At 33.2% G+C, this 17,873-nt stretch overlaps 1 protein-coding gene and 2 long non-coding RNA genes across 4 annotated transcripts; 1 reads left to right on the top strand and 2 right to left on the bottom strand.

The window, feature by feature from the left end:
* Positions 1 to 221: 221 nt before the first annotated feature.
* On the bottom strand, positions 222 to 17,347 carry LOC111429343 (uncharacterized). 2 transcript variants are annotated; one of them, XM_023065225.2, is made up of 10 exons: positions 16,926 to 17,347; positions 16,652 to 16,866; positions 16,522 to 16,593; positions 8,454 to 8,513; positions 8,350 to 8,397; positions 8,059 to 8,136; positions 1,317 to 1,591; positions 1,087 to 1,263; positions 626 to 1,038; positions 222 to 569 (listed from the first exon to the last, which is right to left on the bottom strand). In XM_023065225.2, the coding sequence occupies exons 1-7, from the start codon at positions 17,024 to 17,026 to the stop codon at positions 1,371 to 1,373; spliced, it is 795 nt and encodes a 264-aa protein (XP_022920993.2). In that variant the 5' UTR covers positions 17,027 to 17,347; the 3' UTR covers positions 222 to 569; positions 626 to 1,038; positions 1,087 to 1,263; positions 1,317 to 1,370. The 2 variants fall into 2 exon arrangements, with proteins under 2 accessions (XP_022920993.2, XP_022920991.2); XM_023065223.2 differs by having other exon boundaries at positions 626 to 1,263.
* On the top strand, positions 1,898 to 4,361 carry LOC139430397 (uncharacterized). Its single transcript, XR_011640878.1, has 2 exons — positions 1,898 to 3,422; positions 3,494 to 4,361. It is a non-coding gene; the product is annotated as an uncharacterized lncRNA (long non-coding RNA).
* LOC139430398 (uncharacterized) lies at positions 11,745 to 16,515 on the bottom strand. Its single transcript, XR_011640879.1, has 2 exons — positions 11,878 to 16,515; positions 11,745 to 11,805 (listed from the first exon to the last, which is right to left on the bottom strand). It is a non-coding gene; the product is annotated as an uncharacterized lncRNA (long non-coding RNA).
* Positions 17,348 to 17,873: the final 526 nt, after the last annotated feature.

Genomic DNA, 17,873 nt, shown 5'->3' with positions numbered 1-17,873 from the left:
ATTATAACGTAAATTCGCTTGTCGTAACCAACTGCTTACTACCAGTTTATATTCTTTATCAGTTAAATGGAAGCTCTTCCTGACTGCCACTAAAATATATGAAAACGTAAAATTCTTTACATACGGTCTCTTTCTTTAAATACTGTTCACCAGCCGTATTTTCATTAATATATTAAGGTGTAAGGGTATAAAATAAAAAAATGACAAAAGAAACAAAATGGTGCTAATTTGAAGATTGCATTCCGTCTATTTATGTTCTTTTTTACATTATAAAGGTCTCTAGAATTAATAAAAATTAATATTTTTATTTGGTTTTAGTTCAGACGAAACCTATGTGTACAAAGTTTGAGCGCAATTTGAGTCAATAGATTATAAGGAATCATGATTACCAATTAAGTTGTGGAAACTCTGAAATACAAGTCTTTACAGTTAGTTAGTAAATTCTTTCATCTCTGTGATGCGTTTCTTATACAATCGGGCGAACATATTCCTGCTTGGCTAATGGGGATGATTGCGGCTATGTGATGCAATTCTGCTTGGTCAATTTTTATTCCCGTCAGATCCATAATCTTCAAAATTAGTATTAATTCATTATTAAGGATTATAATAGTTATGAAAGCTGCACCTTATGTAATTGTAACTGTCCTATAATGTAAATGTTTCAGAGTAAATTGGCGGATTTAACAACTTATTATTATTTTTGGATTCTGCACTAAAGCAACGTTCGAGCAGCTCATCATGGGATAAGTCTTGACAAAGGGACCTTAATTTCTCTATAACATGTAAATCCAGCGGCGAGTTTGATGAGAAATATGTTAAATATGCGAATTCGGCTTTACACCACTTCACATTAACTGTTTCAGTCTTCGGGATACTTTTGATGTTGTGGGTTTTCATCTATGGAACTTTTATAACAGTACACTGCCCAAATTTCTTTGTTAATATCTTCTATAGATTCGGAATGTTTTCAGGTAGCCAAGCCATAGTACGTTGTCAGTTCATTGTACTTTCTTGTACAAATTTGTTGTGTTAAAGTCTCTAAAATATATTACAAAGAAAAATGGTATAAACTAAAGAAGAACATACTAAAACTCGCTTTTTGAAGTGTTCCACGTATACTGCGTGGAAGTATACGTTTCATATGCTATATCTTCTAAAATAATGCGAATTTTTAATATACTTTCACAAACATATTTTACAAGGTATTTAATTGCAAAAAAAATAAAAGACAATGCATTCTTGGATCCTCTCTACCGGAATCCCCTTAAAATGAATAAATAAATTACTTATTTCTAAATTACTATCTAAAAACATACTGTGGCACGTGTCACAATTGTGTACACTTAACACATCTAATGTCGTCTCTCTTTTCAAGAATTATTATACAATCTCGCTTGGACTTTTACAAACTTTGCTAAGTCTTTAGGTAAAAATTTATCACAACAATTGTAGAAATCTTCAATCGTGTACGATTTTTCAGCAGCCTCAGGGAACAACGTTTGCACCTTTAAATTTTCTTGTCGAAGAATTCTCAATATTTTCTTGCGCGGTGTTCTCGAAGACAGAGAATTATTTATTTGCGTCTGGGTTTCTACAAACAAAACAGTCAAAATATTTATATAAAGTAAATATGTATGTGAAATATCAATTAGTAATAATGGTTCTACATCCGCTGTAGTATGATATTTAAATTCATAACATCAAAAATGAATATAGAATGTCGCCAAAAAGTGTATTTTAACACGTTCATTGTCAATCACGCGGTACCACGTGATGTGAATTCTCACCAAACGGCTGATCACGCGATATGGCGTGGAAAAAACTAAAAAAAAAAAGATTTGGCCACCACACGAAATTTCACTTATCTGCTTGGCAATGAACGGATTGAAGCCGTATTTCTCGGTCATTGTAAAAGCAACAAAGTCAAAAAGTTGTATAATTACGCTTCGCTAATTTAATTTTTATTTTTGTTTTAACGTATTTAACATATTCCTTTATAATATTCTAAAAATGGTTAATATCCCGAAATGAGCTCTAATCTTATACTCCTCACACTTAAGGTATCCCCAAAGAAGAAAATACATGGCCGTCCAATGCTACGATTTGGAATCAAATTATGCCAATAATTTCGTATATATCGGGACGAAGTAATTAATATATCAACGAAACGTGTCATTATATCGTGGTGCATCGCTCGCAAGTGGCCTCGGTTTTAATTACACTGGAATGATATGCTTTGGAATCACAGGGAACAGAAATCTTACTACTGCATTCGCGGATAACGTAGTTATTGTAGCTAGAAGCAAAAAAGAACTAAATGTAAGTTTAAATTAATGGAATGGGATTTTGGAATAAAGATGTACAAATCGAAAACAAAAATTATAGTGGAAATGAAAATTTGAAAATAGTGATTGATGGAATGAATATTGAATATTAAGCAATTCAAGTACCTTGGAATCGAAATAGATAACTATGGAAACCAAGAAAAAGAGATAAATACCTACAAGAATAGAAAAGACGTAAAAGGAAAGCGTAAGACAGGAAAAGAGTAGATTGTAGGTTGTAGAGATGAAATACCTGAGAAGAGTAAAGTGAGCGACGAAGACAGACAAGGAGCTACGGACGATTTTATGGAAAAGAAGCAGCTCAGTGGGTGGAAACATCTACAGAGAATGTAGGATATTTGACAGGTGAAACGAATATGGTGGGCAAGAAAGCAACAGAGTGGAGAAAGAGGAAGATCGCGAGACATTTGGGATAAAACAGTAAATAACATAATCACCAAAAGAGGAAACTACACAGGAAGCTAAAAATGTAGCAAGCAATAAGAAAATGTGGGCAATTCCTGCACGTAGTAAGATTGGCAGAAAACAGTTACTTATAAAAAAGGCATATGGACATAGGCATTCTTCTTTCTGTGTATATATATTAATCTGAAAGTGGTCATCATATTGCTACACCTCGTCCACAAGCGGCCTCGACTTAATTACAGTGGGAAGTGTAGGAGATGTACTCCTCGACAGGATGCAGGAAGCACTCAATCTAATTGAGAATTGGTGTAATAAACAATCCCTTTAAGTCAATCCCAAGAAGACAGAGATGGTTCTTTTTACACGCATGCGCAACATAGGCAATCCTAGACTGCCAACCCTTGCTAAAACTAAACTTAAACTGTCTACAGGAAGTGAAGTACTTGGGCTTAATAATAGACAGTAAGTTAACGTGGAAATCCCACCTAGATAATAGAGTTAACCTTTAACTATCCGCACCGGTGTATAAAATACACCATTTCTACTTAAAAAGCGGTTAAAACCCCACTCATGCCTACGACCGAGGTGCTCAGATACTTACACTTTGGTGGCTGGAAAGTTAGTTGGTTTATTGACAATTTATTTGGTGTACTACACCGCGCGGGTAGCTATGTAAGTAATATTGACTGCCATTTAGGGCTCTTATTTGTCCATAGAATTAGTTTTAATTTTTATCATTTTAGGGACAAAGTAAAAATAAAAGATTCCAAAAAATTGAAGCAGGGTGAATTAGAGGAGCTGGCTCAAGTAATTTGCGACTCCGATTCGGAAGAAGAATTACACGACGATGATGCTGATACTTCTTCTGAAATGTACATAGAGGACACTGAACATGACTCCGAATCAGAAATCGAAGGTAACGACTCCGATGATTTAGAAGATGTTGGAAATAGCAGTTACTTTATTGCCAAAGATAAACTGACTAGATAGAGCAAAAATTCGCTAAAAAACAAATTCAGTGTGAAAATTTTTCCCGGTGGCAAACAACAAGCAAGGGACATTCAAAATGAAGTAGATGCTATATGAGAATATTCACTGATGAAATGATACAGTACATAACTGAATGCACGAATCTACACATTTCGAATGTTAGGTCTCAATTTATGAGAGAACGTGACGCTAAAGACGTATAAAAAACAGAAATGCAAGCATTCATGGGTTTGCTATTGTTATCTGGATATAAGAAGCAAAATCATACACTTTTAATAAAATCACTTTTTGGAACTCTGGACAATAGATGGTACCAGTTCTGAAATTTTGCGAGCATGTATGGGTAAAGACAGATTCCTATTTTTACTTGCCGATATCCGATTTGATGATAAAAGTACAAGGAATCAAAGACAAAAGATAGATAAATCAGCTGCAATAAGATGGGTCATAGATAAATTCATAGAGAATTGCAAGAACAACTACTCTGTGGGCGAATTTTTAACAATTAATGAAATGTTGATACCTTTCCGAGGACGCTGTAGTTTTCTTCAGTATATTCCAAGTGTTATCCGCTAGCGAAAGAATTATTGGAAGATAAAATTACTATGATTGGGACCAAGATTTTTTGCCTCATAAAACTAGATCTGTGAAATCTTCGTTGTTTGGATTCCAGAAAAATGTAACATTGGTTTCCTACGTACCGAAAACAAATAAAGCGGTCGTATTAATCTCAACAATGCACGAGGATGGAGATACAGATCCAATTTCGAGTATGCCTGATGTCATCTTACATTATAACGTCACCAAAGGAGGAGTTGATACCGTTGATAAAATGTGTGGCACATACTCAATATCAAGAAGGACAAGAAGATGGCCTTTGTTTATATTCTTCCAACTGATGAACATCGCGGGGATCAATGGATAACTGCTCTATAATGCTACTCATGTCGATGCAGTTTACAAGCACAGAAGAAAATTTTTGTTGGTGCTCTCCTTAGGTTTGATGAAGCCATATCTCTCTGAACGAAGTTGAGAGTAGTTGCACGCAGGTCACTTTGCAAACAACATATGACAACAGTTGTTACATGCGATTCCTGCAAAAATGGTGAAGCAAGCAGCGGATAAAACAAACTAACCATACATAATATGTGAGATATTAATATTTAGAGGCTTTTTTTTTCTTGAATCTTTTCTTTGTTGAAGAGTTTGCCTTTTTTGTTGAGAACTGTAGTTTTTGTATCTCAATAAAACAGCATGAAAAATCGAGGAAACATGTTTTCTTATCCCTATACATCTCTTATTCATATATGTGGTGTACATAATACATTATAGAGCGCGGGTTAAAGGTTAATAAAGCTTGTGTCGCCTTCGGCCAGTAGGGGGACATGGGATTTGTCCCCCCAAGATAGCCCTGTGGATTTATACTGCCGTGGTTCGCCCAATGCTAACCTACGGTACGGTGGTATGGTGAACTAGGACTTCTAAGTCTACTGCCACCACTGCACGCAATAGAATACAGAGACTCGCGTGTCTGTATTTTACAGGTGCGCTGAGATCAACCCCCACCGCGGCCATGAAAGTCATGTTAAATTTACCACCACTCCACCTACATATTCAAGAAGTGGCCTTGGTAACCATGAAAAGACTACAATCAGCAGGAATTATGAAGGATGGGGACGCTGGCAGCAGTTCAACACTCTGGAGGAGAGCAGTGTTAGACACACCCTTACTCGAGTGTAAGACATCACAGACCAGCAAAATATGTTTTCTCAAAGAAGTACCTCACCCACGTCAGTCCCACAGTAGTAGATGGACATAGAATTTTTAAGATCTACACTGATGGTTCAAAAGAACGAAATGGTTCAAGCGTGGGGGTCTTCTCTCACGATCCCCGGATTCGCCTCTCAGAACCTTTAGGATCTAGTACCATCGTCATACAAGCGGAACTGACTGCTATTAAACTTGCTGCCGACTGCATTGTTGACTCCAACAAGCGGGGTAAGTGTTTTACTATTTTTACAGACAGTAAACAATGTCTTTTAGTGTTAAGCAGAGTTATTATAACGTCTGCATTTGTAATGGATTGTCACACAGCACTGCAGGAGGCCGTGAAATATAATCGAGTCAGAATCCAGTGGGTTAAGGGGCATTCTGGCTCCAAGGGTAACAACCACGCGGACAGGCTAGCCAAACGTGCTGCCGGTAGAGCGCTCTGTGCACCCGAGCCAATAATTACCCCCTCTTTAGCTACTCATATCGAGTCAATTAAGCGCATTATCCACAAAAAATTCTTAAGCGAGTGGGACCGAACCCCGGGCTGTCATCTCGCCAAGGAATTGTTAAAATATCCTTCAGCCGCAACAGCTCAGTTCCTCGTAGGGCTTGGGAAAAGTGCCCTTCGAACTGTCACAGGTCTCCTCCGGGACACTGTAAGGTAAATCAGCACCTTCAAAATATGAAGCTTGCTGACTCCCCTCTCTGTCAAGCCTGCGAACAGGATGACGAGACGGTTAAACACATATTGTGTGATTGGGGAGGAATGGCCAACCACAGATGATATCAGGAATGCACCTCTAGGAGCTATCCTAGCCTTTGGCAAAACCTTAGGCTGGTTGATGTGACAAGAGTGTGCAATGGGCGGTAAACGCACGCGCTCCCGAATCCATACATACATACAAGTATAGGGGACAGAGAGATCAATATTTATTTAGGTCAACAAATTAAAATATTTACAATAAGAAAACAAAGATAGAAAGAAAAAAAAAATGTATACAGGGTGATTTATAACATACGGAGCAGACTAATAGGGTAGGTACTAGAGATAAAACTGAAGAGATTTTCTTAATAATGTTTTGTTAAAAATTTAATAGTTACAAAGATATCGCATGTTAATGTTTTGAATAATTTAACGTCCATTTTTGAGAACCGCTGATATTCAGTAAAAAATAATTAAAATACTTGTCCGCTGCTAAGTAACCAAATCAACTGGATTGGCAGCAATAAAAACATGGTATCAGCGGTTCTCAATAAACAAACACCACCATTTGAGTGTTTTAACAAATTTTTAAATAGCCGTAACTGCTATATTATAAAGGTTTTATTATTTTTATTAATTTTGCATTGTGGGAATAACCTCGAAATATTCGCAGTTTGAATTTAAACGTAGTGTAATACCGTATATGCTAAGAAATGCTCGGCCATTAATTCAACTTTAACGTTCTATATCTTTGTGATTATTAAGTTGTGATCAAAACATTATTAAGAAACTATCTTCAATTTGTCTCCTAGTACCTACTCTTTTAGTCTGCTCCGTATGTTACAAATCACCCTGTATATATAAAAAAACGTTGGCCCAAAATGGCTATCGACCGTAGTCTTTCTGCCCTGAAAGTGTATTGATGAGGCTCAGTGGTTAATCGCCTCCAAAATTCAGATGCGTCTTAAACTCAAAATTGATATAAAATTGCCGCCAGTTAAAAATGCTCATATATTCGATGCTGCAGAAAACCAATCTCTATCTGGAAACATTGCATTCTACTGGGAGCAGCAGTGCACCGATGCGACGAGCATGAGTTGCGGGGATTTACAAGCTTGCTAACATTGTTTCAGGTTTATGAAACATCATGGACTTAGCATGCAAACCAAAACCAAAATATTTCAGAAAATGCCGCAAGTACACGAAGAGAAAATATTATCTTTCCATCACTTTATCATTAAATATCGAAAGAAAACTAGTGTGGAACTAAGCCAAATAGCGAATATGGATAAAACTCATCTGACATTTGATATGTCAGATGAGGAGAAAAATGCACTACACTGTTGTTCTTGGCCGCAAGAGGCTTCGGTTTATCAAATGACGTTGTAACTCTTTTAACTAATTAAGCTGATGTCGCTTGCAGCCTAGGTTCAGTGATTAATATTATACATTCCTGACAGTGCTGATATTGTAACGCCTCGATTTAACTAATTAAACTGAGGTCGCTGTGGCCCAAACTCGGTAATTATTATCATATCTACACCTAATTGCGTGTGAACATTTAAAGCATAATTACACAAATTTCCAACATTGTTACTTGTACAGTGGCTAAGAAATACGGTTTAAAACAAACATATTGATAACTGCTGAAAGAAATTGAATATTAAAATAACTGGAAAACGAAAAACTGTAATCAACAATTTTTATCAAAGTCAACGTAATTTTGCCTAAAGAATTTATAATTAAAACCACACTATTCAATTTAAAATACCGATTTTGTGGTCCACTTCCAAATTTACTACAGTAATCAACAGTAATACCTAATAGGAAATATTACAATACCTGATGTAGACCTAGAAGTGGATGGAACTGGCAAAACCTGGGTCGCTTGTGTATCCACTTCACCAAATATTGGGCGGTCTATAAAATATATGCATTTATAATTACAATAAGAAAATTAAATTCATTCTTAATTAATAAAATAATCTTAATTAATTAAATAAATTTAGTTCTTTGATCTAACAAAAAAATAAACCACAATATTTATGTCAGTGATAATAAAAACAGTATGTAGAGAACAAAAAATTAATAAAATTATGAAGATAAAGGCCCAAATAAAAAGTAAAATTTTACCTATGCACTCTGAACGTATTTCTACCAATAAAGGACTGAATACTGCTTCTGAAAATAAAGAATTGTAATAATGGTAAACTAAATAAACATATTTTTGAATTTACCTGATAACTGTTCTTGTGTATCATGAACTTCTATATATTGATCTCTGGATTCTCCTGCTTCTACAAGATATTTAAAAATTAATATACAAGTGTCTCAGCGAGACCGTTTATTAGACGTTTCTGGGGCTCTGGCCAAAAAAAATTTGAGAATTCTAATTTAAGTATTACCAATTGCGTTCTCTTCGACTAAAATCAGATTTCTAGCATTTCCGCTTATACCGGAAGTCACCACCTACTTTATTTTTTTAAATGGAACACCTGTATATTTTTACATATTTGCATTTGTCTGTTTTCAAGGTTTATGAATATGGGATATAAAAGTTGAGACGCCGAAGACAACTAAGTAATAAAATATGGTGGGTACCATTTAAAAAAATGAAGTTATGGTACTTCCAAATTTCGAAAAGTTAATTTTAAAAGTAAAGTGATCAAAGGATCTAGACAGCCGTTCTAGGCACCAAAACATACTTCATCATGTTGCTTAATCATGTTTTGAATCCTAAATTGATATCCCAAAAATCGAGTGTTTTCTAGAGCAGATTTTTTTAGAAAAATAGAATAACTCGAGAACGGCCGAATCAAATTGGAAAAGGTAAAGTTATTCATAAACCTTAGAAATAGACAAATCCAAATATGTAAAAATATATAGGGTGTTCCATTTAAAAAAATAAAGTAGGTGGCGACTTCCGGTAAAACCGGAAGTGCTAAAAATCTGATAATGTTTTAGTCGAAGAGAACGCAATTGATTATACTTAAACCTGAACTTTCAAATTTTCATTTGGCCAAAACCCCATAAACGTCTAATGAACGGTCTCGCTGAGACACTCTGTAGAGATTGAAAATAAAGTACAGTAAAACCTCGATATAACGGACTAATACATAGTACCATATGGTACTGTTTGAATAAATAATTTTAATGCACACAAATTCGGATAGCTATCCATTCCGTTGCGTTCAGTCTAAATAACTTTATATTCATACCAAGTGACGTCACGTATAGGTAAGCAATTACCATTTCACTTTGAATTAGAAAATGCCTAATTTATTCTATACGCGTTTTGTAATGTTGTTAGCTTCAGACTTAAGGTTCACAATATAAAATAAAGATCTTGATCGAGTTTAGCCATGTGTTTTTAAGACGGCTAAACCCGAACGTTTCTAGTTCTAAGATTAGTTGCACTTTTAGTTCAATAAAAATATACAACAATTTAACGCTGAATAATAACACTGTGCTGCAAGATATTTCTACAGTTGATGACTTGAATGTTTATAGTTAATTTTGGGTTGCTGATTTCAAATATGCCTTCCATTTTTCTGTAACATGTCACGTTTTTTTTATTTAAGTGTTTCACTGCTGCTAGACAAATGATTTTATAGGACAACTGTAGATGCAATAAATTTGATATTTGGCACCTTGATATAAGGTGAAGAGATCTACCTTTTAGTGGTAGTGTCATATTTGTACCACTTTCGGCAACGCCGGAAATTGTTACTGACATCACTATTTTTATGAAAATTTAAAATTTTTTTAGCAGTTGGTTATACATATAATGTAATTCTAAATAACTTTTATTTGAAATTTTTTTTTACTTCATATATAATTTCCCAGAAAAAAAAATAAACGAATTGAAAAACACTTTGGAATTACATGCTTCTAAAGCAGATCTTTTTGTTAAGGTCAATTGAGGTAAAACGGGTATAGCGGAATAAAACAACATTAATAATATTGACATAAAAAATATTTTTAAACGTATATTAAAATGTTGACAACAGTTTTTAAAACTGGTTTTAAAAAAATTTTGATAACAGTTTTGAAAACCGGTTTTTAAGACCGCTTATACCCCGCGATACCAGTTTTATACTTTATCCGACTGCCCTAACAGGTGGAGCTAAAATTCATTTTTGCAATTCAATTTCGTAATAAAGAGTTGTTGAAGTTCTAATTTTGAGTTGTGTCTTTGAGTATTTGTTCGAAAAAAATCAGTTTGTTTTGCTACGCTTGTGGTACATATACGTTCAAGTATAAGTTCAAGAAAAAGGAAAATTACATTGCATATTGCCAATTTGTACCTGCAACATTTTAATATGCCAGTCGTACAAAATATCTTATGGGCACCATGCGTGGTTTATTAGTAAATGCAAATGTATGCCATATGGTACTCCATTGATCTGGACAAATTCAGGAACACATTCCATTGACAATTGTTATGTATGTGCAAACAATAGGTCACGTTTACTTTTGAAATATAAAACGGTACCATCAGTACAAACTCCACTACTACATAGTGATGTCAATCCACCTCCAATACATCCAAGTTCAAATGAAGGGAATTCATCGGAGTACACCGCCGTCGCGGTTGGTGCACATGAAACACGTGAAACGTAAGAAAAAATGAAATTTATTTTTGGTATTTTGAAATACGAAGAACATCAATGGAGAATTTATGCTGATCTAAAGATTATCTGATTGTTGACTGGATTACAATTAGGATATACAAAGAACATGTGCTGTTTATGTCTATGATATCACGGAAATCAATATGCGAAAAATAATTAGATGTCACATGAAGAGTATATTATACGTCGTGCAAATGTAATAAACACACCACTTGTATCACAAGATAACGTTTTACTACCACATTTGCACATAAAATTGGGTTTAGTGAAAAATTTTCTGAAATCACTAGGTAGAAAGAGCATTGCTTTTAAACGTCTTGGAGATATTTTCACAAAATTAAGCCAAGCTAAAATAAAAGAAGGTTTGTTAAAATCAAGATAGTATTTATAATATAAAATAATATCTTGATTTTTAGGAATCTCATAAAATATTTATTTTAAGGAATATTGAATGGGCCGGATATTCGCAGATTAATAAAAGATATCCAGTTTGAGGAAGCTCTTTTGCCAAATCAGCAAATTGTCTGGGACAGCCTTAAAGCTGTTATAGAACATTGTCTGGGTATAGATCGAGCTGCTGCTTAATGTTATCTCTTCACCTTATATCAATGCGTTTTTGAATTCGTTTATTTTTTTTCTGGGAAATTATAAATGATGTAAAATAATTTTTCAAATAAAAGTTATTTAGACATTATGTACCCAACTGCCAAATAAAATTTTACAGTTTTTTTTAAATAGTTATGTAGTAACAATTTCCGGTGTAACCGGAAGTGGTACAAACATGACAATACCACTAAAAGGTAGCACTCTTCACCTTATATCAAGGTTTGATTGTATGAATCCATGTTGCAAGTTTATATTATATATGGGAAAATGTATATATTTCTTACATGCTTATATTTTAAATATTTATTGGAACCGGTTTCGACACATAAAGGTCATCATCAGCCAAAATCTTTGCAAGCGGAAAATAAAAAAGAAAAATCATATCAAAATCTAATTTCGTTATAAAAATTATATAACTTACGTCATAAATGAAGAAAGGTTAACGTTGAGTTTTATAAAAATAACACATTTGAAAATTTAAATAAATAAACTATGGTAAAATGTTAAAATTAAATAAATATGTTACAAATTAAAATGAAACGTACGACAAGCCGAACACAGCATACAATAATGGAAAATTTACAATGAAAGTAAGTACACTACCCGAATAAACCGGTTACATATTAAAATCAGATGAATAAAACGATGGTAAAATCGGAAAATTATTATTTTATTTGTTTAGTTTAGCTTTTTGATAAGAAGGAGTATAATGGGTTGTAAAAAGTGTCAACTTGATCGTTGAGAAGATTTATTTTTTTATTTCTCCTATGATTATCGATTTCATATTTTTCTAAAAGATCCAGTTTAAACCCTTTCTCGAAATTATGTAAAACTTTGGTGTTATTCAAGTCGATAATATGACCAGTTAATTTATTAGCCCATATTTTATTAGCCTACACGAAAGGGAAAAATAATTAATTCTCTTAATTCTCTACAATTTATCTATAAACATTCCTATACTTATTTATTGTAGTTTCTCTCATATTCGTAAATTTATCAAAACATGCAGGAAATGCAGGAAACCGTTTGTATTTTTATTAGAAGGCCATGACATTTTGACAGTTTTTTGTTTAATTTATTTCTATTATTATTTGTACTATTAACTACGATTGATAATCTTTTAGTTTACTAGTTTTTACTTACCAAAAATAACAAACAGAAGATCAAATAAATGAAACTATTAAAACAAAAAGATAATGACAAAAATTAGATTTGAATAAAAATATAAATTTATAATATAAATTTGTTATTAAATTGAATTTGGAAATGCAATAATATATGTACGTTAAATTATTTATTTCGTTGTCTTCATCACTGGTGACCGGAAATATGCGATTTTTTTTTGGTCTCGATATATCCAGAACTAATAAATTCCTTATCAATTTTTTGAAATTTTTCCTTGTGATGGGCGTTAGGTTTGTTAGGCATCTCTCATTAAGTGTTCGACACGTCTTGTCCGAAAGTTTATTATATTCGCCATCAATACAAAATAAATTTCAAATATCGGCGTTGGAATAGTTTACCATGATGTTCAATAACTTACACCCGTTGTCAAATGTAACTAATGGCAACAATAATACAAACATAGACCAAAAACTGGCATCTCTCACCTGCATTTCGTGCATGTTTTAATAAATTTCGCAATATGAGGCAAACAACAATAAATAGGTATGGGAATATTTATAGATAATTTGTAGAGAATTAAATTCTCTTTCTGATAGTCTAAAAAAATATGGGGCGTTCCATTTAAAATTTTCGATTTTCTCGCCATTGAATGTGGAGAAACAGTAATTCAATTTTTGACCAGCCTGTATAAGATACTCCAATACAACAAATGACAATCTATTTGGCAACATCTGAAGAGTAATCGTGCCAAAGTAGATCTTTTTTGAATGAACTTTGGCTGAGATATGGAGTTTTAAAGACCATGTTGAAATTTACCAAAAAAAGTTTAAAACCAAAATAACTCGAAAACGAAAAACGCTAGGTACCAATAACTTTTATCAAAGTCAACTTATTTTTTTACGTACAATTAAACTGTGTAATAAAAACTATTGTAAAATAAAATAAAACTAATGGAATGCTACATTTAAAATAGCGAAGTTATGGTCTATTTCTGGTAGAACGAAAGTGGCGGCCATCTTGAAAATATTTTAGATCGAAAGTTCCAAATGAACAACCCATGCTACCAAAATTTCAAATCTCTACGAATAGTGGAACCTTAAAAAGTTCTAACAAACCAGTTACGTGAAACACTGTATAATTTGTATAACGAAATTAGATTTTGATGTAATTTTTCTTTTTTATTTTCCGCTTGCAAGGTTTTGGCTGATGATGACCTTTATGTGTCGAAACCGGTTCCAATAAATATTTAAAATATAAGCAACTAAGAAGTTTTTTATATTTTATACGTATACAAGCTGCCCCGAAACTCAACGTCAAACGGGCACCAGGTGAGAGACCAACTCATACCTGTTCTGGTAAAAATAAAAAAAAATTCTATGTCTCTTAGTTAAGTGGTAGTAGACATATTTTTGAAAATGTTAAAAATCATTCCCGTACATCATATCTTTAGGTATTACGGTCAGAAATGTTCGCAATTTAATAGTGTTTTTTTTAATAATGTATTCCTTATGAACCATGCTACTATAGCAGTCACAAATCAAACAACAAACGTCGTTAGTTTTGCAAAAATATGTATTAGTTTGATTGAGTTAAGGTTGAAAGAATATATGTCTATTTAGTTTGACACACGATTTCTAAACAAAGGAGTGGTATAACACTCTTAGCAAGTTATTTTAAAAGATGGCCAGTTTAGTCAAGATTCCAAAATGGTATAACACTTGCCATTTTTCTTTTCCTCAAAAATATTATTGCCTCTTTTTCTGCAAAAAACGCATTATTTAAACAATTCATACTTTCGTATATTATTTGTATTTCCTCCAAAATAATTTAACAAGTTTCTTAGAAGATGTGCCACTCAATATCTACAGAGAAATGTGGTTTCAATAAGATGGTTGCCCAGCTCATTATGTTTGTCCTGTACGGGATGCATACAGAATAGCCAGATGAATTGGGCGTCTTTGTTCGATTACGTGGCCTCCTCATTCTCTGGGCCTAATTCCCCTTGATTTTTTTTTATTAGGATTACATAAAAGAAACAGTGTATTAAAAACCAATTGAAAGTCTTGCCGAACTGAGCCACAATATTTATACAGCAGCAGAAGAAATAAATGCAAAGAGATTTCCACACCTAGTAAAAAGATCTTTTCTGCGACGATTAGCGCTTGTATTAGTGCCGACGGCAAACAATTTGAGCATTTGCTTTAGTTTTAAGAAAATAATGCTATGAAATTAATAATAAATAAATTAATAATTCATTTTGTTTGTTTAATTTTGAACATTGCCACGCAGAGGGGCACCGAATAGACTTCGAACAAACAAAGGTGCTGGCTAGGGACAACAGATACTACCAAAGACTGACAAGAGAAGCCATAGAGATTCACCGACATAAAAATAACGTCAACAGAGAGGATGGCTGGGAGCTTAGCAGAACATGGAAGATGGTGGTGAACACGAAGACCTCTTCCCGCCTCACACCGGACGCGACGCAATTAGTTATTAATTAGTTTGTTATTAGCATTAACTGATTATTAATTAGTTTTTTCCGACTTATATATAGTTACCGATTTTTTGATCTCGTCACTTCGAACCAGTTTCTGAAGAAGGTTGCAACATGGCATCCGAAACGTCAAACCTTTTATTAAAAGACGCACGGCAAAACCCGAAAGTTTCTAGTGTTAGTTCTAGTTTTAGTTCTAATCTTAGTTTAATTCACACCGGCCGTGAAAGCCTTCGTACTTATACTAACTACTTTTGTTGTTGATTTGTGACTTCTATAGTAGCATGGTTCACAGGGAATACATTATTAAAAAAATCACTATTAAATTGCGAACATTTCGGACCGTAGTACCTAAAGATAGGATGTACGGACACGATTTTTAACATTTACAAAAATACGTCTATTACCACTTAACTAAGAGACATAGAATTTGCTTCTTATTTTTATCAGAACAGGTATGGGTTGGCCCCTCACCCGGTGCCCGCTTGACTTTGAGTTTCGGGATAGCCTGTATATACATAAGTATACAATTTCTCATATATTATATCTGAGTGCCAAATATCAAATTCATTGCATCTATAGTTGCCTTATAAAATCCTAAGTCTCGCAGCCATGAGAAAGCTGAATAAAAACAAACGTGACGTGTTACAAAAAAATGGAAGGCATACAGGTGTCTTAGCGAGACCGGTCATTAGACGTTTCTGGGATTCTGGCCAAAATAAAAATTTGAGAATTCAGAATTAAGTATTATCAACTACGTTCTCTTCGTCTAATATATTTTCAGATTTCTTACATCTCCTTTATTTTTTTAAATGGAACACCTGTATATTTTTACATATTTGGATTTGTCTGTTTTGAAGGTTTATAAATTACTTTACTTTTTGCAATTTGATTCGGCCGTTCTCGAGTTATTCGAATTTTTCTAGAAAAATCTGCTCCAGCGGACATTTGTTCAAAAAATCATAGAACACTGGTTTTTTGAGATATCAATTTAGGCGACTTCCGGTAAAACCGGATGTGCTAGAAATCTGAAAATATTTTAGACGAAGAGAACGTATACTTAAGTCTGAATTTTCAAATTTTTATTTTGGCCAGAGCCCCAGAAACGTCTAATGACCGGTCTCGCTGAGACACCTGTATTTGAAATCAGCAACCCATAATTAACTAAAAACACTCAACTGATCTACTGTACACAAAAAAAGTTAAAATTTGAAGCACAGTGTAATTAAAACTAGAACTACAGGCCTTGATTTATAGATTGTATAGAGCAGCTTAGGGAATAACCTGAGTTGGATTCTATATATGAGCGTTTATATTTAAATATACTGATGTATTAAATAGATAATATTAATAATATGACTGAAAAATATTTTGTCTGTTATATTCGTAGCCCATTCAAACGAGGTTTGTTATATTGAGGTTTCACTGTGCCCTGATTTATACCTGGTAAAGTCTCTTTTTCAAATAATGTAGTTACATTATTTTCTTTTGAGTTAGTAGGTTTAACTAAAATATCTATAACAAAAGTTTGAATAAACAATATACATAGTTTAACAATACTTAAAGGAATTACCATATAAAATACTACTTTTATTGATAGGTTTTCCGCCTGTTTGTGTGAAATGAAATTTGGTGGGAACTGCTGTGGGCAATAACCTTTTTGTGTATGGACCACTGTACATATTTTCTGTGAAATGCAACGAACATACTGAAAAATTTTTATATAGGTGTTCTACAGATTTGCTTTGCAAATCTAATCGATCACAAGCTTCCAACCACTGAGTTGCTCTGAAAATAATATTGATATAAGTTTAATTGCAAGAAAAACAATTATAAAACTAATTTACCGTTCTTGATTTTTTGGAACACGAAAAAAACTTAAAGTTTTCCCCGCTTTTGATCGACAACCCTTCACCATACAGCAACGGTTCGACGTCTTCCTATCCATTACTACTTACTACCACTTACTATTACAAAACACAACGTAAAAGAACGAATGAAAAATATAATAACTGTATCTAAATAACTTCAAATAAGTATTGTAAAATTAAACTAGGTTAAGATAAAATACCAACATTAAGATAATACTAAAAATATGAAGCTAAATCGCAAATGAATACACTAAAACAATCAAACACGTTGTAGACATAAGCGCATAGATACATAACCGTTTAACCACAAGTGAGGTTATCAGAGTTTATCTCACAATCATTCTCACAATAACAACATAACAACTCCCTTCAAAAATATGGCGCCACCGTACTTGCGCACAAAAATCAGTTTGGCGGTATACCTCCAGTGTCACTTCTGGTAATATTATGTTATAGGCACAGATTACTCTGTGGTTATAGGCTAGTCACTAGTGTTTTATCCAGATTCATCGTTGGATACATTAGCGATGCCTTATAAATATTCTATGATAGTTTATAACGCATTTTGTAACACAATTATGCAACATTTATAAAATTATTATATAAAGATAAAGAAAATTATTAAACAATTTTTATTATGGTTTTATAGATGTTTATATAACTATTTTATCCTTGTTTATAGATATACTTTATTATATAGATAGAATTTTATAGATTATTTTCAGCGAAAATTTCGGGGAAAATTACATATAACTTTTTGTTCAAAACCCCTTCTCCTCCAAAATCTGCAACTTTCTTATCTCTTGACATTTTACAACTAACAAATTGTTAATTTGATCATAAAAATTAAAATAATGTTGAGATCAATTTGACATAACTTCATTTCTTTAACTAATAATAATCAATCTCTGAATTAATTCACTT

Source organism: Onthophagus taurus, chromosome 7 (genome assembly GCF_036711975.1).
Source record: "Onthophagus taurus isolate NC chromosome 7, IU_Otau_3.0, whole genome shotgun sequence".
In the NCBI taxonomy this organism is placed as follows: Eukaryota; Metazoa; Arthropoda; class Insecta; order Coleoptera; family Scarabaeidae; genus Onthophagus; species Onthophagus taurus.
The sequence above is the reverse complement of the archived record's forward strand: the minus strand, read 5'-3'. Positions and strand labels throughout refer to the sequence as shown.

Bases quoted from the DNA above. Each gene is read 5' to 3' on its own strand.
- LOC111429343 (XM_023065223.2), bottom strand. From the start codon at position 17,026: ATGGATAGGAAGACGTCGAACCGTTGCTGTATGGTGAAGGGTTGTCGA. The intron at 16,594-16,651 runs GTAATTCCTTTA...CTTTTGTTATAG, and splicing joins TAAAAGTAGTATTTTATATG to ATATTTTAGTTAAACCTACT. The intron at 8,137-8,349 runs GTAAAATTTTAC...TATATTTTATAG, and splicing joins AATACGTTCAGAGTGCATAG to ACCGCCCAATATTTGGTGAA.